This window comes from Carassius carassius, chromosome 9 (assembly GCF_963082965.1).
Source record: "Carassius carassius chromosome 9, fCarCar2.1, whole genome shotgun sequence".
Lineage (NCBI taxonomy): Eukaryota > Metazoa > Chordata > Actinopteri > Cypriniformes > Cyprinidae > Carassius > Carassius carassius.
In genome coordinates, this window is record NC_081763.1 from 11,089,553 (window position 1) to 11,114,379 (window position 24,827).

At 38.7% G+C, this 24,827-nt stretch overlaps 5 protein-coding genes and 1 long non-coding RNA gene across 7 annotated transcripts in view; 1 reads left to right on the forward strand and 5 right to left on the reverse strand.

Moving 5' to 3' along the window:
• LOC132148927 (homeobox protein Hox-B3a-like) overlaps positions 1 to 12,603 on the reverse strand; it is a 49,515-nt gene extending 36,912 nt beyond the window's left edge. The window contains exon 1 of the mRNA XM_059557728.1: positions 12,169 to 12,603. The gene's annotated coding sequence lies outside the window, so the exon portion shown is untranslated. The remainder of the gene's footprint in view (positions 1 to 12,168) is intronic.
• Positions 11 to 8,812, forward strand: LOC132148932 (uncharacterized). Its single transcript, XR_009434983.1, has 2 exons — positions 11 to 218; positions 8,488 to 8,812. It is a non-coding gene; the product is annotated as an uncharacterized LOC132148932 (long non-coding RNA).
• On the reverse strand, positions 618 to 3,468 carry LOC132148929 (homeobox protein Hox-B5a). The gene is made up of 2 exons (XM_059557735.1): positions 2,369 to 3,468; positions 618 to 1,752 (listed from the first exon to the last, which is right to left on the reverse strand). The coding sequence occupies exons 1-2, from the start codon at positions 2,946 to 2,948 to the stop codon at positions 1,505 to 1,507; spliced, it is 828 nt and encodes a 275-aa protein (XP_059413718.1). The 5' UTR covers positions 2,949 to 3,468; the 3' UTR covers positions 618 to 1,504.
• Positions 5,023 to 8,277, reverse strand: LOC132148931 (homeobox protein Hox-B6a). Its single transcript, XM_059557737.1, has 2 exons — positions 6,598 to 8,277; positions 5,023 to 5,587 (listed from the first exon to the last, which is right to left on the reverse strand). Exons 1-2 carry the CDS (start codon positions 7,025 to 7,027, stop codon positions 5,331 to 5,333), a joined length of 687 nt encoding a protein of 228 aa, XP_059413720.1. The 5' UTR covers positions 7,028 to 8,277; the 3' UTR covers positions 5,023 to 5,330.
• A 1,925-nt stretch (positions 12,604 to 14,528) lies between the features above and the next one.
• LOC132148934 (homeobox protein Hox-B7a) lies at positions 14,529 to 18,662 on the reverse strand. Its single transcript, XM_059557739.1, has 2 exons — positions 18,123 to 18,662; positions 14,529 to 15,285 (listed from the first exon to the last, which is right to left on the reverse strand). Exons 1-2 carry the CDS (start codon positions 18,544 to 18,546, stop codon positions 15,026 to 15,028), a joined length of 684 nt encoding a protein of 227 aa, XP_059413722.1. The 5' UTR covers positions 18,547 to 18,662; the 3' UTR covers positions 14,529 to 15,025.
• A 1,325-nt stretch (positions 18,663 to 19,987) lies between these two features.
• On the reverse strand, positions 19,988 to 24,761 carry LOC132148937 (homeobox protein Hox-B8a). 2 transcript variants are annotated; one of them, XM_059557742.1, is made up of 3 exons: positions 24,613 to 24,761; positions 21,746 to 22,576; positions 19,988 to 20,964 (listed from the first exon to the last, which is right to left on the reverse strand). In XM_059557742.1, exons 2-3 carry the CDS (start codon positions 22,167 to 22,169, stop codon positions 20,648 to 20,650), a joined length of 741 nt encoding a protein of 246 aa, XP_059413725.1. In that variant the 5' UTR covers positions 22,170 to 22,576; positions 24,613 to 24,761; the 3' UTR covers positions 19,988 to 20,647. The 2 variants fall into 2 exon arrangements, with proteins under 2 accessions (XP_059413725.1, XP_059413726.1); XM_059557743.1 differs by lacking the exon at positions 24,613 to 24,761 and having other exon boundaries at positions 19,988 to 20,961; positions 21,746 to 23,380.
• Positions 24,762 to 24,827: the final 66 nt, after the last annotated feature.

The following is a 24,827-nucleotide window of genomic DNA, read 5'->3' on the forward strand; positions in this document are numbered from 1 at the left end:
GCCAGTAAGGGGTATCTGTCTGTGGCCTGGGCGACTTTTACGATCTAACTTCAAGATAAAACGCTCATCCGTTTGACATGTAAATGTCATAGCTACTTTTTGTATAGTTTGGGCAAAGGGAAAAGCTAAATTGCAAAAGGCAAGTGGCCATTGGTACACTGCGGGGACTTCTGCTCGGCTCTCAAAACTTAGAGGTAGAGAAGAGTTTGGCACGAATGGTAAGTTGAAAGCTTCAGTGCTTGTTTACTAGGACTCGGAAATACAGGGGTATACGTAGAAGAGCGTTTGTAAATTATATAAACATTCTGGAAACTGTGTGTTGTTTAGAATTAGCTGGACTATAGACGTCTTAAATTCTTTACACGCCAGGTTTTGGTGAATATCTCTCCCAATGTCTGTTTTCGCCTAATAGTGAGGATATTTTAACATTTCCCATGTTGAGTGTGAACTGTCAGTATAGCGCAAGGATCTGCACATGGCGTAGCAAAATGTTTCTCAGCAATTTAAGTGACCGTACTGCAATTTGAGTTTCAGGGTGTGAAACTGATAACTGTCAACCATTGACAAGAATTTTTTGTCTCGATTGTGTGTAAAATGAAAAATTGTCAAGAAATGTATTAGACTTGAATATGAGGAACTTTATTTATTTTTTTACTCCAAGTTAAACTACAAACAAATACAAAAAGCTTTTTGGCAAAATTCTAACAGGCAGTTCGACATGACATTGCTTTTTTTTTTTTCTTTTTTTTTTCTTCACACATTTGCCGTTAATTCTGCCTACTACAAATAGCCAACTGATCACAATAAAAATGTTCAATATGTACATCCTTTTTGGAACATAAACATGATCCAGTAATATACAATTACATATTTGGAATACAACTATACACACGTATGGACGGGTACAAGAATCTAGCGAGGACTATTTACACATTTTCTTGTTTTTCTCAAAAATAATAGAAGAGTTAGAACACATGACAAATTGAATGTGATTATTTAGACAATGATTAAACAGAGGACCATGAAATATACAGAGGCGTCTGCTAAATTTACTGCAGTCACCACTAAACTAGAGCTTCACTTCATACAAGGGCAGATGCGTTTCTGAGCTGTAAACTCAAAAGGTATACACGTGTATAGGTAAATAAGTTATAACATTTAAGAGCTCACATGCTAACTCTCAAGAAAGCATTAACATAGCACTTGACACATAAACAATATTCAGAACAAGAACAACAGGCGGTATATTGATAGCTTCTTTCCCCTTCAGTTTATTTCCTTGCCGAAATTATAGTCACCATAGTATTAAAAGAACTATGAACACTAATTTTCGTTTCATTATAGCAGTACCACAGTAGAATTTTAAAATGCCTAAAACATCCATAACATGCCGAAAGGTGCCGCGATGTACAGTACTCTGTAAGTAATGTTTTGAGACCTATTTTCCATCTCGTTTTCCTCGTGATTTTCTTTTGCAAACCACGTAGTAGGACTTGGGATACAACTATGGCTGGAAAGCGCTACCCGCGGTAGCCAGACTCATGCTCTTCAGTTTATTGTCCTTTTTCCATTTCATCCGCCGGTTTTGGAACCATATCTTAATTTGACGCTCTGAGAGGCATAGAGCGTGGGCTATCTCTATCCTCCTCCTCCGGGTGAGGTATCTATTGAAATGGAACTCTTTTTCCAGCTCTAGCGTCTGATAGCGGGTATATGCAGTTCGGGCCCTTTTGCCGTCTGGTCCAGTCATATCTGAATAATGTGGACAAAACGCAAAGGGGAATAAAGATTAGCGAGGATCGACCTGCACATCATTTCAACAACAGTTTCCAACAACTTTTTGCTATTGATACACATGAGTGACAAGATTTACAACTGAATGCGTACAGGGCAAATGGTACACTGCACAGCGCCTCGCTGTAGGCTCATGACGTTTGTTTTTGTTTCGTTTGGCTTCTTAAAACCTCAGTATTTTATATATGTAATACAGCACCAAACATTCGAAATTACTATACATATAATTTTTTTCTCACCGCTTGTTTAGCCTATCCATCCCACTTTTATCCCGTGTTCTTTCTCTCTGTTTTCTAACCGGTTCTCCAACACTGAACTTAATCACATTCCCACACACCATAAAGCTGAACTTTTCACAGAATCGCCAACTTGTAAACGTTCCTGCCCTCTCTTCCACCCCGCTCCCATTCTCTCTTCTACAGTTTGCGAGGCTCCATACTTGATAGATTTATGGCACTTTCACAGAAATCTCAAATAAAGGCTGTTACTGGCGCCACGCTTGAATTAAAATCAGAACTGAACACAATACGCATTCGCAAGCAAACGCGGAGACGTAAACATAATACGTGTGTACCATGGCTAATATGTAGTTTCCTCATCCAGGGGAATATTTGGGGAGCTTGGCCATCGGAAGTCGCCGAGGTAGTGGAGGTTGCCGTGCTCTCTTGCTTCTGTTGTGTCCGCGGTGCAGAGTTGTTCGCTCTGTGCGACGCCTCCTCGGTCTCAGAAGAAGCGCTGGCCTCGTCGATTTCTGTGAAATGTGTGTTGTTGGTGAGATTATTACCCGCAGTGGTGGTGCTTTGGTCGGAAGGGGGCGAAGAGCCTTTGGGTCCAAGGCTTTCGCTGTTGGAACAAGCCAGCGGCTCCGGAGACGCGAGCGAGCAGCTTGACGGCTGCCGGAATCGCGTCTCCGGGGCTGGCGACTGGAAGACCCGGGAGTTGTCCCCAACCGCTCCAAAGTGGCCAGTGCTGGTTGAACGATTGACGCTTAGGTCCATTCCATTGTAGTTGTAGCCGTAAGAGCCTGAATGCATGGTGCCGGAGTCCCTGTACGAGGCGTTCATAGCGCTGCTGCTAGTTCCATAATTTAGTAACTGATAGTCAGGGCCATTTGGGTAGCGCCCTGAGAACGAGTTTACAAAGTAAGAGCTCATTTAGGTTGTTTTAGAGGGCTTGATTTGTAGATCTTGGTCGTTATAACGCTGTGCTTCACGATTTATGATGTATTAATGAATTATAGCAATGCACTGTACTTCGTTTTTGCTATGTATGCGGCCAAATATGGGGGTGGGGGTGCGTTAGAGAATCACGTGCTTTTGTTGACCAGTCGTAAATTCTCACTGATGACTTCAAGAGGTAATTCATGCTCTATGGTTACAAATGATGACGAGACGGGGAGTCGTTAGACTCGAGTCAACGTGTTCCTCCCATTGCAGGGATGTGCTGCATGTAAGCGGACAGCGTCACCTACTGGGGATTCAATTTATTGCAGGCTGGAAAGATATTTTCAGAGCCTAACGCGAATTATTTCTCTTTTAAATGGGAATAAAATGATTTTCTTTTTAGTTTGTTGTGATATTAATATTGTTTAGTGTATTTATTTACCCTTAATGTACATGAACACCGCCCAGAATCTATAGGGAGTAGCCTACTTGATATGCTAATATCAGTATACAGTTAACTGCCACATTATTCCGAATAAATCAAGCAAAAAATAAAAAATAAAATAATTATATTTGAAACATGTTAAGAATATATTAAAATTTGGTTATTGAAATTATAACGATTGTAATAGTGTGAAACCCTACGGCTACTCTAGTAATTTAAAATTTAACCTTATGTCAAGCTACAAAAAGGATAATGAAAATGTTGCACTGATGATGACATTGACTACATTATTTATAATAGCATATATATATTCCAGTTTAAAGAGGGGAAATTAAAACAAATGATCTTTCCGAGTTATTTCATAATTAGTCATAACGCAGATGTATTTTTTAAAACCCAAGAAGCGATGTGACTTTTTACTAGACGTGTTCCAAAGATGAGCTCCTCGCACAGAAGATTCTATGGAGTGAACATAAGGAATGTGAGATCGTGATTTATGTTCCAAGATGATATATGGTTTGTTGACAAACGCCAATTGCTGCTTCATGTATGTGCATGATGTAAATCTGTACTAAACTTCCATGCAATTTTGATTACGTGAAAGCCGGAAAAGGACCATTTAAATACCTCATATAACATTTACACTGACATTTTTAGCTAAATGTGTGTTGCTCGGAAAAATGCAGAATTTAGCAATAAGTAACATATTTACATTATTCTAGCCTGCCAAGAACCATGAAGTCCATTCATTGTGCTTTGTGAACACATGCACAGATGGATGTATGCTCTGCTTTTCGTATGTAAATATAATTTAATGTGACGTTGCTTGGCTGCAGAAAACATCTGCATTATTGTTTCATTACATTTTTTCTTCTAAATCATGTGTCTGATTTTGGGTTAATGTTTTTTCGAAGACGCAGTTAGGAATCTCCACCTGAAAAAATTTGGTGCATTGTCGCTTAGCCCTCCAGGCTGTAGTCTCTCAGGGTGAGTGACCAGCCACGACAGGTCAGCTTTCTCTTTTGGTTATCTATTAAAACCTGCTGAACCTTCTCACCTCTCACTTTGTAGGAAGTATTTTGGAACCAAGTGGGCAACGTTTGGCCTCTTAGTACAAAAAGCGAAACCAAATCCCTAACTCAAACCTTTTTGGGGCTTTGTACCTTGTCTAATGAAATCAGGAGAACGCGTGACCACCATTTGTATTAAAATATCATATGCACATTCAAAAATGAATCATAAATGTACATATTACCCGGCAGGTATTGAAATTTTATAGTTACGCATAAGGGTGAACGTTTATTGCCATGCCTTACAGACTAAAGTGACGGTAAATGCTTAATTCTCGTTATATCACCTATACAATGAAAATGTTTAAACTAGTTTTCTTGACAAAAAGAAACGAAAATAATACAGGGAAATAATAACATACAGGCGCTTTACCGCTGAACAAGATGATTCTTCTTTTCATATGATTGGCCGTCATCATACACATATATACATATATATATATATATATATATATATAAAATAAAAATAAATTCTAAAATATCTAACTGCTTTTCACCCCGACTCACTTTAAAAGTTTAACTTACAAAAAAAAAAAAAACTTAAAAGAAAAACGTTTTCCGTACATTGGGAATTTATTTTATTTTTACACAGCTTAAATATAAACACGAATATGACACAAATTTCAAATAGCTTCGTTCAACATGGACATTTCGGTAATAAGAGCAAATCTAAAGTCAGAGTAAGAGCGCACTAAACCACATGTATTAAACGTCATGTACAAAAAGAAAGAAATCAGAAAAGAAATTACAATTATGAGTTAACAGGAATGCTACAGTTGCTAACATGAAGTAAAATCTTCATTTGTATTATTACAGAGGTGTCTGGTGTTTTTGGGATGGGGGGTATCGTTTAAAATTTCATTCTGTCCTCTTCTCCTCGTCCTCTTCGCCACTCGTTTGTGAACAGTTGATCAATTTGTTCTCTTTTTTCCATTTCATTCGCCGGTTTTGGAACCAAATCTTTATCTGACGTTCTGTCAGGCACAGTGCGTGCGCGATCTCGATGCGGCGTCTTCGGGTCAGATACCTGTTAAAGTGGAACTCTTTCTCCAATTCTAACGTCTGGTAGCGAGTGTACGTCTGACGACCCCTTCGGCCAGCGTTACCGAAGGTCCCTGTCCATGGAATAAAAGAAAAAAGTCAAACATTAACACCGATAGCGTGATTTGTGATAGTATTACAATGATAAACGTGTCCGGAGAAAACCAGACCAGAAACACTTAAGACAGTGTGAAATTTATGCACCTATTCAGTCCACAATATCAAACATTTTTGCTATTTTGTATTTTTACCATATTTTAATATGTTTATTATGGCAATTTTTATTTATATGGTCCTAATATAAACCCATGTGCAGACACACTGATAAGAAAAATGCAGAGGAAATGTGATTCTCCTTATTTTCGTTACAGGTATAAACAAAGGATACTGCTCTATTTATATGCTTCATATCACACTTAATATCTAGACGCACTATTGAGCACTTGTCAAAGTTATGTTTGTGACTGAAACATATACGTGTAGAAACTGCAGATCTTTTTATTTTTAAACATGAAACCTCTGTTAACGCACAGGGTTAGTAATGTGCAGCGAATAAAATCAAAATAAAATAAAAAGTTATAGAAAATGCACAGTATTCAGTTTCTATTGTCCCTTAGAGTTTCTCTCTGTTTCGTGAACTATTGCGTAGTCTAATCATAGGATATATTTCGTGGTTTTATATTACCTTGTACTCGCCATTGTTCGTATCACAAGAAGGAACAAACAGCCACAGATGTGTCAAAACAACAATGGTCTTTTTGTAATAAGACATACGGTAATGCAACGTTGTGTTTAGAATTCGACAAGCTTCTCCAGTGATTTAAATAATATGAGCCTTGCGGTGAACGTATTTCTAAAAGTCCTCCCTCAAAAGCAAGTACAGTACATATGAGAGATTTCACAGAACTTTACAGGAGTGGCTTTGCTTTCAGTATGACATTATGGTGGAGACGAGCGTATTTGCACTGTGCGGGCTTCCGGCATTGTACAGTGAAACTGTAAGTCACGTAGCCTATAGCACGCTCTACCTCCGTCTTTATTAGCGATGGGGAAATGAAGGGAGAAAAAGACAACATGAACTCACCGTTACAAGAGTTCATCCGTTGCATCCAAGGATAAACCGGTGCTGACGGCTTCTGTTCGTCGGCCTCAGGGTAGATGCTTTTCCCCGTCGACCCCGTGCAGTCTTGCTTGCGATGATCCTGACTGAGAACGAACGAGTGTTCCTCTATGCTGGCGAGGGCGCAGGCTGGGTCCTTTTCCCTGTAGAAGCTTGCTGTCGCATAATCGCAGGGTCCGGCGGTGGTTGCCCTGCCGTAGGCACCGTTCGCTTGCTGGTAAAAGGAGGTTGGGTACGCCTTCTCTTGGACACTGGAACCTCCATAAGCAGCACCGGGATAGTGTCGTAAAGGGTCTGTGTATCCGGAGGAATATAACGGTATCTGTCCCAAGAACGACTCCTGTCCTCCGGGCAGAGTCACTGGGAAAGTTGAGTTTACAAAATAGGAACTCATTGGGAGGGTACGGCTCTTTTGCTTGGTTTATGATTTGTTGTGTTTTATAGTCCAAGTGGTTTAGCTATTAGTAGTTTATCGGAGATTGGGTTTTAGTTGGGGGGGTGGGGGGGTGTTCTGGGTGGCTATGTGCCAGTGCGGGACAGAGGGAAACCGTACCATCTGACCAGCCACTGACCAATAGCGAGCGGACGTGCCTGCAAAATAGTACCCTTGAGGGGGGCTGTGATTGCACGCGCCGGGGGACCCCGGAGCAGAGAGCTAGCTTTTTTTTAATCCCTTCACCCTTTCCATACCTTCCAATGAGATTGCACAATACTAATCACATAGGAATTTTATAAAACACTAAATTGAATACATGGACATGTTGTGCCCCCACATACAGTCGGCTTTGGTCCTATCATACAATTGGAGAGCAGAGTGTCAACATACAAGCCCTGGAGTAGCAGATTTCCAAAACACACATTATTCCGTACAACATTTGGTCATTTTTCATCCTTCCTTATTTATATTTCAGATGATTTACAAGGCCTTATCGCACAAGTAGGTCACAATAGATAAAATGACATATTGATGATGGCGGCTTCATCGCTTTTTTCATCACTGTAATTCCATAGTGATTTATAAATGGCAAACGACGTGTTAAAGAAAACCAAAGCCTATATATAAACAGTGCGGAGTAAATGAGCCTGAGCAAAACTACTTAACAAAATCCAATAGGTAACAGATATATTTTTGTATACACAAACCTGTTTATTAGTATTTCTGTAACATTTTGTGATGAACAAATTCATGTTGACACGTAATGATAGTTTTTGATATGTGCTTATGAAATGAGTGTGTTTGTGTGAGTATCTAGAAATGTAAATTTATTTTTTATGAGTATAAAACAGACTGGACTTTTTTGACAGCATTTCAAGATGTTTCCTCCTTTGCTTAAATGAATGGTTTGATAATGCCAGCAAATAATACAACTGTCTTTTAGCTTTTTGTCGATGTTGCGCTGCACTGGCCGAGCGTGTGTGTTTTTCATTAACCAAAAGTACAGTTTTAGTGGCCGGGTATCCTGTCGCTATACGACCAATAAACCATTTGCGGCACAACAAGTGGATATTTTTAAAGGTGGTGCATGGGGGGTTGCGTGCATTTTACTTTCTTTTCGGTTTCCTTTGACTAGGATGCTGCATTTCCTTTCGCATTGCATAGTTTTCTGCGAACGGAAAGCATCTATTGTGTCTCCATTTGTAGAAATGAGCAAGGGGAAGAAGGGCCAGGTCAACGTTTGTTAATTATTAATGAGCATAACTACCATTACACGTTCTATAAATTCTTAACCAAGACATCTCAGTTTGCGATATCACACTATTTACACGTAACTCAAAATACAAGCGTGGATACGTCTTTCTCCAAAAAGATAATGGTTTGTTCGTAACTTCATTCTTCTTCTTCTATTTTTACAGGTAGCTTCTTCCTCGTTGAAGAACCACGGAATCCGGAGAGACAACTGGATTGCAATGGACTTAGAGAGCCAACTTTTCTGAAAACATCTGTGGAAGTCACTTATTTAGTGAGAAGGAGTGAACAATTTTTCACCCGTCTGGATATGGAGTTGTTGTTGTTGTTTTTTTTTATGAATTTGTTGTTGTCAAGTATGCTATAACGTTCTGTAAATTCACCCGAGTGTGGAGCATATGTGAGTATGTCAGATGTGGATTAATGAACATTAATACACGCGTGTCTAATTTTTCTTGTCTGTTTATATCATGCTCAGCCTATGTGGAAAAACATTTATCATTGATTATTATTGTCAATTACCGGTCTTTTTTATGTGTAATTTTGATTTTCAAAATTAACAGGCTACGTGGATTTAAAACTGTAAAAAGGCACGTTCATATATATATATATATAATGCTGGTGTCAGACTTCTGCTGTAATTACTAATTCTTGAAACTGAAGAGTTAAAATGTAATACAGGCTTTACACCAAATGCCGTGTTTCCTTCGTGTACAATATGTGTCTTAACATAAATAATTGAAGATTATTTTAGGCTTCCTTTAAATTTACGGTAAAACTGTGGTTGCCGCGTTTATAATATGTACATTATGTACATTATGTTCGCGCTTTGTGTTTGTGGATCCCTAAATACCGGAAGGTCAGTCAGTAATATCTATTTTGTTTATGCACTGTTTGTACATTTTAGGATACTGTATCTGGTGAATCAAGTTTCGTTTTCAAATGCGCAAGCATTTTACCGTCAAAAAGTCAGGGGAAGGGGATCCGCAAACTTAAAACCGCGTCTCAATGGAAAGAAAAATAAATCAGAGAACTGTATGTTAGGAAAAAAATGGAGATGTCCATGTCTTTGTAAATTAGTAAATCAAACATGTAAAACCTTTAAAATCCGGCATTTATGTATTTTTATGTCTATGTCAGAATTCACTATCATAAACCTAAAGGATTTCCAGAAGCTTTGTCAGCCTCTCACAACAAGGGATTTCTGAGTGTGTGGATGGTTATAAAGCCTACTGCTCTCTGTTTCCGACAGAAACAAAAAAAGATGATCATATATGTTAGGGTTGAATAAAACCTTTTAATTTTACTTTAAGCTTCTTTAAACAGGTCGTTTATATTTGTGTTAACAATAATTTAAAATCCGCCCTGTAATTATCCATGTTTTGAAATATCATAAATCACTGAAGTCACAAATGCAAGGTCTATGCAAATAAAAGGAGAGTGTCTGTACTTTTTACATTATGGAAACGTGTGTCTTCTGACTGGAATTGCTTACAAATTATGAGCTAGTAGTACTTAAGGTGCAAAACGGCAGAGCCGTCATATATACACAAAGACCAAGAGAAAAACCATATCAAACATTCACTCTTTACGACATTAAACAGGAGTCATACAATCTCCAAGTAGTCCCACCTCTCTCACACTTTTTCCCCCCTCTCTCTCTCTCTCTCTCTCTCTCTTTCCGGTTACTATGCACACTACCAGTCCAAATAAACACTTATTGCTTTGAGTATGTACTTCCTCAAAAGAGAACGCCAAAGAAATAAAAAGGTCAGCACGACTTTAAAAACTGGCTAAGGATGTAGGTTTTGGATAGGACGCACACAGGCCTCGGCGCACTTCATCCCCTTTACAATGGAATAACCTAGGAGTAGTCAAATCCTGATATTCTGGATATATTACAAGAAGCAAGAGAGCAGAATAGAAGGAATATAAGCCCTTCGGGCCTCAGGTTTTTTTGTGTGTATGCCACAAATCTTCCCCAAACGCAGACACTTCAAAGAGCAGCAAGAACAGCTAGGAGAATTTACAGCCCCTACATTCTTTTACGTTTCACTGCCACCGGGCTGAAAACCCCTCCCCGTCTTTCCTGTTATCTGCGGCTGCACTGTGTGCTTTACTGCATGCAACATTTAAGAGGTTTTATTAATATTTAAAAGCTAAAGCACAATTATGTTGGTGAGTATTTAATGCTGGTGTGACTTGATAAAAGAGGAATAAAAGATACTACGCGCACACAGTCGCACAAAAACTCACACAGCAATAAAACGTGCTTTAGAAGAACACTAAAACGCATTCTCACACGCCATAAAACGCCACGTCACGCGCTGGCCTGCGCGCGCGCGCGCACACACACACATAATACAGCAAACAAATGCGCACTGTAATAAATCCTCTCTCTCTTACACGCTCACACACACATACCCAGTGCAATAAACACACCCTCTAGTCTTAATAGTCCATGTTGGCAAAATGCAAGAATGAACACTAGATGACGCCAGATAGCAGGGAAATGGCTTATGAGCTGGGATTTGTGTCAGCAGCTCTCAACAACATGAAGCTGCATCTAAGAGAATTAAACTAGAAAAATATCGACCAAGTTAATGCACACAGAAGTTTTTGATAAAAAAAATACTGAATTTTTTTTTCTTAGTAAATTGGATGGATATTTTTTAAGACTATCCATCTAAAAGACAATGACATGATAGTTCTGAAATATATGAGGTATATTCTACACATTAATTATATACAAATTACCTTAACAAAAATCTGTGATATGTATAGACAGAAAAAAAGACAGACAGACATACGGAGAGACATCATCCCTTTCCCACATTATCCTTGCCCCATAGTCTTAAAAAATAAAGGTGCTTCGGGATCTTCACAGCGATGCCATAGAAGAACCAGTTTTGGTTCCATAAAGAAGGTTTTTTAAAGAACCATCCCTTTCTTACCTTTTATAATCTGAAACATTTCTACACAGAACATTTTGTCAAACAGAAAGGTTCTTCAGATGTTAAAGGTTCCTTATGGAACCATTTAGACAAAAAATGTATTTAAAAATGTGCATTTGAATAAATGGACAACTAAATTCCGAGAACGTTATATATTTGCTTAATGGGATGGAGGGATCGGAGAGATAAAATAGCTTTTGTCAGGAAGAGCCGCAAGGAATCACTGCCTTCCTCTCACAGCAGTTGATAGAATAAGCTGGAAGATTTGTGCATCTGATCTGGAAGTGAAAGACCTCCTATGCAAAACACAAGTAGATATTTGGGTATTTGGGGTATATAAACATAACCCTAACGATTCAAGTGAGGCCTTCAAGCATTATATATTTGTTGTTTATTTATTATTAGTTTTTGATTTAGCTCAGTATGCAGTACATTTTATAGCATGTATATAACTTTGAATGTGACACGGAATAATATCTCGAGCTTTACACTAAATAATTGACAAAGAGATATAAAGCTAAAATCCGACTGACAAGACCGCAGCTTCTTCAAACCTCGCCCTCTCGCCGCAGGCATGACTGCGCTTCTTATCAGAAATACAGTAATGCAACAGAAAACCCGAAATCAGCCCATCTGAATCTCTGTAAATGCACACGATGCATTAGCTCTGCGCCCCAGAGCTGAGCTGAAGAAGACCCAAGGAAAAGTACTCAAACGCTTATGTCTGCTCCACCCAAGATTTAAATGAATAATTGGATTTAGACGAGGTGTTTACTATTAAGTCTCGCATGTACACCTTAGAAGTAGAGTACGTCCATCCAGTGCGCATGATTAGGCTTGGTCGAGCTCTTACCTCAGAGAAACGACGCGGTTGAGAGACAATGACAGGCTTACCTTTGTTGATAATCCGTCACCCAGCACCAGGACAGAGAGGCGCAAACCTCTCGCCGTAGCTCGCGCTCGGTAAGTCCTGTTGCTCTTCTTGGTCCCGCCATTAGAGCGAAGCAGTGAAAATGACAGCGGCACCACAGCTTCCATCCGTTACACCCGCTTTAGTCAACGGGAGTCAGACCCCCGTATGAAAAATAAGACGAGACCCTACTGCGTGTCCAGATCTCGATAAGACTCCATCGCAGTGGTTATCCCAATCACAGGCAGCCACATTAGCATAGCAGAGCGGAGAGGAGGCTATTCTCTCCATGTTCATTCTGAGAACATCAGCCTGAACAATGCTCTCAGACTGTGTGCATTTTCGGTGTTGGTCAAATATATTATAAAATAGAGCAAGAACCTATAAGGAGCACAGTGAAGCTACATTAAGTGCTGCGGCCAAAAGAATGCTGCAATATAACCACTTGGGAAATCATAAAAAGTTCATCTTCACGGTTACTCGTCCACATGACCATTCTCGGCCAATCCCAGGACCCAGGCACTCATAAAGTTCTATCACAAAGTTGTAAATTTTCATAAAACAACAAGGAATTATTGCATTTCTTCATGACTGTTTTAACAGCAGTAGCTCTGCCGTCGCCATCTTTTCCACTATACAGTCACTAGGAAAAATTCGTATTTTCGTGCTTTTTCCCATGCACTGGAAACAACTTAGGCTAGCTTAAAAGCGTTTTAGTCAAACATGTAAGATAATAGGCTTGAACATGTGATATTGTTCACAATATAACATCCCGTCAACGAAGTAACAAAGTTCCGTTCGAATTATATTTTATTTTATTTTATTTTTTCATAATTTAAGACAATTTAGCACGGACCAGCTTTAATAAAAAATGAAGCAACCCAAAGCAATGTCGCGAATCAAGGGAGATCAGGGATACAGTGGTTGTATGTTTACGGTGCTATAAACAGATTAGTGACTAGGTCACTTTTTCTTTTTTTCTTTTTTAACAATTTTCTTCCTCAAGAGACCATGATAGCTCTTCCTTTTTCAAATGTTCGAGCTGAGGATTAGCTACGTTAAAATCAGACCCATAATATTGTACATGAACATGAAAAACAATAATTAGACGATTAATATTGAATAATACTGAAAAAAATAGATTTCAACAGAAAAATAAATAAAACGAGTGAAAATGTTGTTATCATTAAAAAACACACACATTTCAGAACGAAAGATGCAGGACGAAAATATTTGTCACGTTATGGCAGTACTGCAATGCTCACCCTAACATTTCAAGCGAGATATACACTGTACTTAACTATAGCTTAGATGCACGAAAAATTCGCAATGCGACAAAATGGACGTTATTGAAAAACACAATAAAGCGAAAAGCACTAAAGGGTTTGGAAATTGGATTTAAATTTAATAAACACATTCATTAAAAATACGAGTCGCTTATAATATTAGGCCTACAGCTTTGTCTAAATCGGAAAAGGTATTGTCAGCAAAAGCTTGACTGCTTCTACAAGATCTGAAACAAGAAAAGACGGACCGTTTTCCCATTCTGCAAATTTTTGTCCCTTTTATGGCGTTTCCGGCTATTTTTATTGATGCAGTAAACACATTAGTTTACAACCCCATAATATAAACGCCTTCTTTGGGTCTCACACGATACAGAACCTGTCACTTCCATACACTCGGCTTGACCTAAGGGTGAAAAACAAGTCACAATAAATGAAAACTGTTCTATTAATGTTGACGAAAAAATACAGTCTCTATAGGATAAAACTAATAATGCTTTGTGAAATAACTTCCATTCCACTGATCCCTACTATATCTACAACATTAAATAACTGTTCATATATAGCCTATGCTTACATCAAAATGTGTAATTATTATTATTATTATTATTATCATCATTACAAATCATTTGTAATTCCCAAATAATGTAAAAGTACTTTATTATTATAAGTAAAATTTAAGAAATATACCCATGTAACTGTAAATGCAAATAAAGCAATTATTTTCGAGGATGTATTAACCGGAGAGTAGCCTAACTAATAAAGAATAACCGTAAAAGACGTCAAGTCGAGGTTGCTTTATTACTTTTTTCTATTTAATATTATTATTATTATTAGTAGTAGTAGTAATAGTAATAGTATATAAAACATTAAAACGGGAGTTTTTTTCGAGTGCCATTTTATAGCAATCGTTTAAAAAAGGCATGGGTCTATATAGAAATATAAAAATACATGCTCGTATCACATTCAGGGATCTTTGGTTCAACATTTTTGTCATTTCAATTCGATAAGAAACGAAAAGCAAAGGAAAAAAAGGGAAAGAATGCAAATATTTAAACATCTTGTAGTCAGCTGTACAGTTTATTTTAACACTTGTGCAAAATATAACAGATATTATAACAAAAATTGCTTAAGCAGACAAAAATGTACACATAGATACAGAATAGGGTTATATCAAAATAAAAAAATAATAAAAAAGGTTGCTCCCTTCCGTGTTTTGACCCCACATTGACTAATCCGAACGTGGTCACAAATATTTGAAATAGTCCATATATTCCGGTTATATATATTATATAGGCCTATATATAATGTAGGCTGCTTATGGATAATTAAACGTATACAACTAGGCTATATTAAAATGCGTTTTAATTACGTTTAATTACTATATTTACTATAAAATAGGCCTAGCCTAACACATAAACACCTCTTACACAAATAGACGACAGTGACACTTTACCTACATTATTGTAGGTAGCATGACTTTTTTTTCCAACTCAGGGTATCCTGAAATAAAAGAGGATTGAATCGATAGTCTATTTTATGTCTTCCACTTGTGTGGCTACTCATCATCTTCCTCTTCCTCGTCGCCCCCGATTTGGTCAGCAGCAGGAGAGCAGCAGTCCATTGATTTGTTCTCTTTCTTCCATTTCATCCTTCTGTTTTGAAACCAGATTTTTATCTGGCGTTCGGTCAAACACAGGGCGTGTGCAATCTCAATACGCCGCCGTCGTGAAAGGTAACGGTTGAAGTGAAACTCTTTCTCCAACTCTAATGTTTGATAGCGGGAATATGTCTGACGGCCTCTTTTCCGGTCCACACCTGTGGAAACGCGAAATGAGAATCAGAAAGTATAACAAATATGAATAGGCTTATATGTAGCTATATACCAACAACATTAGTGAATAATAATATGAAGTGTTCGAATCTTTTTCGGTAGTTAAAAACAACAACAGTTATTGCCTTGGTGAATCCGCATTGGTGTGAATGAAAACAAAATATTTAGAATTCAATTAAAATAATTTAAATAGGATAGGCTACAGTGATCGAAAAATAATTCAGATTTAAGCTAAAAAACTTGGGGGGGGGGGGGGGGGGTCATAAACAGGCATTGTGCTGTTTGTAGGTGTATAAGTATCGCACATATTTTCAGATATCGAGATTTCTGAGTGTAAATATTTAAATACGACTTGTTAGCTTTTTCCAGAGTGCATAGCATCACATAAGCATCACATAACAAGCAGTTATTAAATCCTTAATTTAAAAAAAAGAGGTAATTAAACCCAAACGTTTTAAAGACTTCTAAATTATATTTTTTTAAGAATTGTATTCCTTACATTTAGGTCACAAACTGTAGTAAAAACATAAAGCAAAACGAAACACGTGTTATTTAAGCATGCGTTTGACCACTATTTAGGCGTTAAGTTTTAATATTGACACACAACAAGAGCCAATCAACATTTTGAAGGGTAAAATATATCTTAAAAATAAAAGTGGAATGTAAAGATTCAAAAGCAAAATGAAAGTGCACAAATACCCTTCTGAATGTAAATTCCCTGGCTTGGCTTGCACACTCCCGTGACTCTAATGGAGCCCTGGCGTTCAGACTTCCTTCTAAACATGACCAAAGTCAACAACATGGTCTAGTTCCTTTACACATTAGCGCTGAAGTGTTCGTCTATCCATCTAGATAAAGAAGCCATCTATGTAAAGTATCCATCTTTTAGCTGCACGATTAAAGAAATGAAATCTAACTAGACTTTCACAACCTTGTCCATGCACGGTCAGTGACTTTCTGCTGTCCCTGCGTTTCCGTTTCCAGCAGACTGTCGACAAATGGGGACTGCTTTGAGTTCGTGTGCTTTCTGAACTTTTTTATTGCACTCTTCAGTCGTTTGTATCTTACTTCCGTCTTGTCGGCAATGTGTCACTTCTTGTTGATACTAGTCTAGCACAAACTGTCCAAAAGCATCAAGAATTTGAGGGGAAAGCAAAAGAATGAGAGAAATCGAGAGAATGAAATACAAGTTAAGTACTGACGGTTTCGTTCTTTAAGAGGTATAAAATAAGTGCATAAGTTATGTCCTCGCAGAACGAAACGCTTTTTCACGAGTTAAAACAAGGAAGAGCATTGTACTCGATCACTGTGCAGGGTCTCTTCACAGGCTCCCGAATGATAGACATGGAAATAGAATTTTCATCTGCTGTGTGAATGTGTCTGTGTGTGAATAAAAGAGAAATCAAGCGAGGGACAGAGCCCTTCTATGTGAAACATTAAACCAAAGCACGAAATGGACTGAAAAGGCAACCAGCCTCATAGTAACAAAGACGCAAAACTTAGTGGTTGGAGGTGCAAGGCCTAGCTTATGTGTCTATGTTAAAAAAAATTGTATAGGAGCAAAAGGATTAACCTGCTTCTTGTAAAAAGCCTATATGTGTTTATATACGTGTGAATATTGGTTTTAAGGCCCGACGTCCTTCTATGCATCGGACATGACAGGATATCAGTGGACTACTATGATCTTTAAAAACAAACAAAATATAGGTTCCCTATTTGAAAGAGGCTTAATGTTTACAATCGAAATTCGGTCGATTGGCTGCGGAAATTATTAAAACTAAAATTATTTAAAATGCCGTATCTCTCTGCACAACGACAGTAAGATAGACGTAATATAACCCATGCATTATTTTTAAATTACACTGGCATTTTACACAACACTACGACACAGAACATAAACGTAGGTAGTTGCACCAAATGCGCCCAAGGACTATCTGCCAGTAAATGTCATCAACTTTTCTAATGAGGTATCTGTTTCAAAAGTATGTTGTTGTATTTTTACACTGGGAGCTAACAAGAGAAGAAGCACCCAGGGTTGACAGCTGACTGATAGGATCGTCGTTGCTCGTGGGGAGTGTCCTGAAGGGCCGCAGAAAATCATTAAAAGAGAACTTGTCGACCTCCTTTTCAAGTGGCCTGCGTCAGCCGGGACGCGTGGAGGCTATGTGAGAAGAAAGCGATTACTACGAAAAGTTGGCGATTTGTAAAAAAAAAACCCATTGTCGAGCCTATAATTAGTCGCGGAACTGGACTTATCATGAGTCGTTTGTTTTGTGAAATTTCCAACACATGCGCGCGTGCACGCATGTAGGCACATATATGTAGCCTACAACTTACGTCCTACAAATATAAACACACACACTCACGCAGACACTTACATTTCTGACAGCAGTTTAAAACAAAGGTCCACCCAGCTCTAACATACCATAGAAAAACAAGGCCACGCCCTCCATATCGATAATATGAGGATTTTTAACACCGTGACTGCCAACATATTAACTAAAATATATATTCATGTGTACACGCCGCAACATATGTAACCATGACACACAATCTCAGCAGAATATTGGATATTTGATATAGCTAAACATAATTAAATCAACCCACTCATATACCGTCCCCTCCCTTTTCCTCAAAACACGAAATACTATACGTGTGTTTTGAATTATGGCGACTAATTAGTCATAAAAATTATCTGAGGAAAAAGACACTTTTTCAAATGACTGGGTCGCTCTCCTTAACCTGTCTCCCCCCATCCCTCCCCCTCGGACATACATAGACGCACACCCCGGTCCTTAAGAAACATTCGGTATTCACAGACCTGTGCTCCTCATCCACGGATAGATTCGGAGGTTGTTTTCGTTGTTTTGATGGTAGCCCCTCTGCTCTTCTTTACCACTGCTTTGCGCTTTACAGAGATGACCAGCGCTCACCATGGGTAGATTCGGATGGTCAAACAGAGAGCTGGGCATGTTCAACGAAACAGCTCCCAGCTCATACGCAGTGGGGTACATGCCTTGAGTCTGGCTGGAAAGACTAGCACCGTTAGTGTACATGCTCGTCAGGGAGACAGAAGTTGTAGAGGAGACCGGTGCACCGGTAGAAGCCGAGCCGTAGCCGCTGGCCCGCTGCGAGCTGCACGAAAAGGCGCAAGAAGTTTGCTCGGGAAACACGCCTGTGGAGAAGGCTGAACTCGCCACTTGGTATTTGGAAAACAACGCGTTCGCATAATACAATGAACTCATAATTTGAGAAGTGATTTATTTGCCAAGAAGTTTTAGTGTCGGTTTTACGAGCTCCAATGATATATTATAGAATTACAGTCTAGATTTACACCAAAAATCACCCCTTTTTTCCTCTGGGGCCACGTGACGGGCAGCACGTGATGAAATATCCTCCAATGGGTGTGCGTCTTCCGAGAGCCCCGTCTAATGTGGAGAAGGGCTTCGCAGCTGACCATCCACATAAATTTGTTAAATTATTCACTTACACCCAACAGTACCTATAGTCAACACAAACGCTCAAGGAGAACACACAAATCAATAGGCTATTGAGAAGGTTTCTGTAATTACCTAAATCCGTGCCAAGAAATAAATAATTGTGCGCTGTACAAATTTATAAATGAATTCAGGTTGTCCAGATTTAGGAACGTACCTCCTGTTTGGGAGGCCACCACACAAATAACAAGAAACCTATTTATTTCTGTATTGATTTTCAACACTATTTCCTCTTGTCACCGGTCCTGCGCATACCCCAATCTCATCACTGCATTTCTGCAAGGTCTGTACAGTGAAAACTTTACTAGTTTCTGCTTCAAAGCATCCCTATGGCCTGAACAATCTCCACTAACTAGCCTTTTCCATGGCGACGGAATGGTTCGGTGCACCCCAAACAGTTTCCCTGTACAAAGTAAGCAAACATGTTCACGCGAGAGCTCTGAATCTTGTAGTGGAATTACTCTCTGAATGTTTGAGAAGCCCACATAGCCTACTCTTACGACAGTAATTCACCTGATAAGATGTGCTCCCATAATTCAAATATCCACATTTAACAAAGACCAGCAAGAAAAAATTTAGTTTTAAGAGATTTCCCATATAGATTCACGATAATTGCCTACACAGTCTGTTTCTGTTTAGTGGGCATTATATCGTGTTGTGTTACAATATTGGTCTGACAAAGTAGTTATGAGGGTTTTCAGTTGTGGTTTCACTCTTTTAGTTCACATACCTTAGTATAAATCAAAACCCAGACCACACTACATGACTTTACTGTGAGATTTACAAATTTGTGGATATGTTATGTTTTATTGTTCCATAAATTGGTTCTAATCCATTCTATTCCTTGTTTGTGTTTATATAGATTATCTGAGATTAAGGCCTATGTTTTAACACAACATCTTGTCTGGTAACCTAAAAGTTGTCCGGTAGGCTAACCTCACTTGTCTGTAGCCCTAGTAATCCTGAAGATCTTGATTAGCTTGTTCAGGTGTGTTTGATTAGGACAGACGTTGCCTATAGAGGATACATGGTGCCGGGGATTTTCGCTTGTAAACTTTATTGTGTCCACTTTCTGACGGATTTCTCCAGTTTTAGACACTAGAATATATAGTTAAGTATGGCAACAAAACATATAGTTATCTGATAAACTTCTTCAGTAAAGGTGAACGACAACGATTTGAATCGTAGTAATTGCTTTTTTATTGTTTATTCATTTTTATAATCCACTGTGCGCATGCTTACCCCATGAAAGGAAGACAACAAAAATTACCATCGATTTAAGAAGAACCAAAGACGTGTAAAAAGAGATCCTACGGCATAAATAGGCAGTTTTAATGTTGTTGGAAGTCGTTAATTTCTACGTCATCATCATAACATATAAGTGAGAACAGTTAAAAGTGCACCATTGAACTTAAAAACTATACAGCTGCCAAGGCAATTGTTAATGACAATATCCTAACAATAGAAACTTAAGTTTCACGATAATTATTTCACAAAGAAAGGAGACTAGCTTTAACACGATCATACTCTCTGAAGAACAGTTAAAAAGTAGAAATGCCTCTTGTCCTTCGTCTTCCTGAAGTTCTGTGGTCACCACATTAAGTTTATAGTCATTTAGTCCAGGTCATTTTTATGTTTCTTCCTTGAGTGAAAGATGTAACCACTCAACTTGATTAAAATGTCTCTGTGAGACAGACCTTCCATGCAAACACTGTTATTCTCTTCATCATTGTATGTTTTATTTTCCCTATTTATTCTTTGTCGTCTTGATTGACTGACACACGTACACACACACTCTCTCTCACACACACACACACACACACACACACACGCGCGCGTCGCATCCGCTCTAGATTTGTTTTGCCTTGTCGCAGTCTTCGCCGGCTGACTGTGTCCCGGAAGCCTGTTCTTTCTCTCGTTTCTCATTTTCGATCTGCTCTTGTTCAGACTTGCTGCTTGGAAACTTGTCCTTGTTGTTTTCCTTTTTCCATTTCATGCGACGGTTTTGAAACCAGATTTTGACCTGTCGTTCTGTCAGTCCCAAAGCGTGTGATACTTCAATCCGTCGCTTGCGTGTTAGGTAGGGATTGAAGAGAAACTCTTTCTCGAGCTCCAGTGTCTGATAGCGGCTGTAGGTCTGGCGGCCTCGCCTCCGTCCGGCAGCTACTGGCATAAACAAGTTTGCAAATGTTAGACAGAGCTCACAATACGCGCCAAATCGTAATTTTACAATCAAGTTTGAACATATTTGTGAACCCACATTACACAAAGGCAATTTCCATGCGAAATGAACATCTACAGTACACAATCCTGATACATTATAGTTTATGGGTAGGCTTTTACTGTAGCCTACATGAAGACTCCCCACAGTCAAACGCAGTAATTAATGTAAAAGCTAATATACAAATATATGTACCACAACACTAATAGACAATAATGAGCACTAACCCCACAGTAAATCGTCAAAAAGCAGTCTATACCAGGCCTATTTCACATTTTCAAAGGATTAGGCATAGCCATAATTGGCATAACCATTGTAAAACGACCACTGTGTACTGAAATAAACTCAGGGCTCACTGTAAGTCGTTAAAGGCTGCAGTAAAACGTTGACCTGGGTGAGAGAAGTGAGAGATCAGCTGTGGGGCAAAGTCTCACACATGGAAACAGCGAGAAGAGAAGGGGCTTTTCTCTCGCCCTCTTCTTCCTCTCTCCCACTCTCCCGGGTTTCTATGGCAGGGTCATTAAACTGTAAAGTGATTCACAAGTTTTGAACACCATAAAACAATAAAAACGGCTATTGTCTCCCCTCCTCTCGAGCACACAGGAAATGCTATTCTAAACCTAAATAGTACTGAGATTTTTTTCCGTGTGGCTAACCCTGGTTTATGTCACTTATACAAAAATACACAACGCGAGTTGGCCGGCTATTCTGTCTACTGAGGCTCACCTTGAGGTCGCATCCAGGGGAACAGCTGTGTGGGCGACGGACTCTGCTCTGTGTTGTCCGTCTCGTCGCCGATGCCCCCCGTGGCGAGCTTGCAGTCGCTATACTGAACCAAGTCGGCGTCTTGAGCCCCGAAAAGCGTTTGCCTCTGGAGAGCATCATAACCGTAGAAGTTACCCGGCTCGCCGTGACAAGTTACGGCGCAGGGACTCTGCTGGTAAGGAGCTGCGGAGAGCGTGGATGCGCCGTGGTGATAGAACTCCTGAATCTGAGGGGCATGCTGGAAAGTGGCTCCGGTGCCTGGACCGTACACGACGGTGGGTCTCGTCCCTAGGTCCTGAGCAAATCCGCACTCGTAATAGTTTGGCCGCAGAGTGTCTCCACTTTTGTACTTAGTGAAGAGAGAGTTGACGAAATATGAGCTCATCTTTTGATGTTGTTGTTGGTGCTGATTTTGTTGAAGAGTTTGCGTTTGAATGTCTTTATCTGCAGCGCAGAATCTTCAGAGAGTTGTCAGTTTCACAGTTACTGAGGTAACAAACTATGCAGCAGTCAAGCCTTGATTTCCAATAACTGAACGGTTTGGGTTTGTATACCTTTGTTCAATCAACTTGTCTAAAGCTTCCATATAGGCATGTTCCCATGCACTGTAGAATTCCAGCATCACAGTTCCGGTGAAGGGTGCCAGTTCCCAACCAGTTTTCTATGATTTACTCGGCGGCAAATGAGCAGTTTCATATTTTGCTGTGTGCTTTCACGATGATTTGCATCTTCTATCGGATCTTCATTCCATTGGTTTTTCGCATCCCTACACGGACACCGCTCTGCGCGATTCTGATAAGAAGGGAGTGAGAGAATGAAAACGAGAGAAAAGGAGAAAGCGAGTTAGAGAGAGGGAGCTGAGAGGGAGAGAGCGCGAGGGAGCAGGAGAGAGAAGGGGGGCCAAGGGAGAGAGAGGAGGGGGAAATATGCACATTAATATGTTCAAGCGGGTAAGTTAATGAGAAATCTGCCGCTTTGCATCCGATCAAGTGCATAGCCTCTGTTCCTCCCCCCACTCAACTTCTCCACTCCAAACCCCTTTGAAAGATTTATTTTTCATCACAGACAATCTGAAGTGATGCATATTTAGTCGTTAATTTCCGAATCTCTAATAAGGTCTAGCCTCCTTTTTTTCAAATGTCAGGGTCAAGACGGCCAATCTTAAAAAGTACACGATTTAATTTGCATCAGTTTAAATGTTGTACATTCTATAAACCTTATAAGCACGCCTAAACTTACAAAATCATCCTCATACATGGCGCGCGCATCGAAAATTAGCGAGGTGGTCATATTTAATATTCTGATAATTGTATTTATATAAATATAGTTACAAAGATGTGAGGATGTTGAAATTGACCTGCACGTCAGGTGTAATGGCAAATGTGGTTTAAATGGTTTAACAAAATAAAGATGCAATAAACGCCCCTACTGTTTGTTGTTGACGTAGTGCATCAAAAACTGTTAGGTTTTTATTAGTTTCCAGGTAAATGCTTCACCCCGGATTTTATCCATGCAGAAATACTAAGTCCTTTAATTGTCATTTTCATTTTTGTTTTCCATACAGTCTGCCATTGTGTTTAGTACGAGTAAATCGGTTATAACATTAGCTACCTTGAGAATCCGAGGGGTGAAAAGTACCGTGCAAGATATATATATTCTAATTATAAAAATGCAAATATCACTGAAATTAGTTAAAATTAATGAATAAACAAACTATATGTTTTACGTGCTTGTAGCAGTTTAAAATGTTTTTGGATTCCTTATGGAATTCTAATTATGAAATTATCATAGAATTGTTTAGCTAACTTTTCACATTTTCTAAATATCTAAGATGTTGCCCTTTTTATTTTAAAATACGCTTAGCTTATACACTGAATAAATCTGCTCATCTAACGCACAAAAAAAAAAATATTCTTCATTATGACACATATGATCTAATGCCGTTGCTTGTCATTTTACAACTCATTTGAGTCTACAATAAATTACTGCCGAGGATTTGAAAGCAATGTCTTTCCCAAATTCATCACCCCATTGTGACGAATCCTCTTGAAGCTTTATGTTGACTACATGAGGAGGAATATTTACATTTCAACACGTGGGGTATGAAAAATATTAATGTTTCTATATTACGTGTTAATCTTAAGCGGTATTCTTGCTCTGCTCGTATTAGACGTTTTTCTCTTAACAAGCACAAGGAGTTCACAATGTTTATGCCTTTTTCTTGCGTTTGACCAGTTAAGCTTATGATTCGGATTTAGTAAATCCTAGAATATCGTAGAAGTAAAATATAATGCATCTAAGCATGACAGACATTCTGCAGTAGATATTTTCTGTGAATTGACTTTACATTACATGAATATGTGATTATATAGTTAGTGAATTTAGTAATAAAAAGTATGGTGTCAGAGAGCGTCATATTGTTGTATGTTTTTGTTTGTTTGTTTGTGTGTTTTTTTTGCTTTTTCTACAATTTCCCTGCAATAGCAGTGATCAAGTGATGTGGTTTTGTTGTTGTTGTTGTTGTTTGTTTTGTTGCTGTCAATAAAACATTTGCTAACCCAAGTTTTGTGTGGTGACTTTATATCTTATTTAGTCATATAATCATTCTATTACCATTTAAAACAATAATTGAATCATCAAAAATGTGTGGGTCTCATATACAATAGAGCAGATAATAAAGTACACTGAATTAATTTATTTTAACATTGCTCTAATAACTTAAAAACCGAACTGAAAACGTTTAATAATGTTTTCTTACGATTAAAATTTAAAACAGAATTAGAAAAATACATTATTAATTATTATATCCTAAGTCTGAGTAGGCCTACCTTAACATTTAAAGACACATTCAAAAGAAGATGTTTCTCAGGATCTTTATCACATAGAATAAGAATCTTCTGTAGTTAATGAGCTACGACTTTTTCAAACGCTCCACTGTAACAGAGGAAAACTGTATGAACCTTACTTTAGTCAAGTGTAACACTGCACATGTCGCAAATGTTTTGGCCCCAGTGTTTCCGGTTTGGGGGTGGAAGGTGGTCAG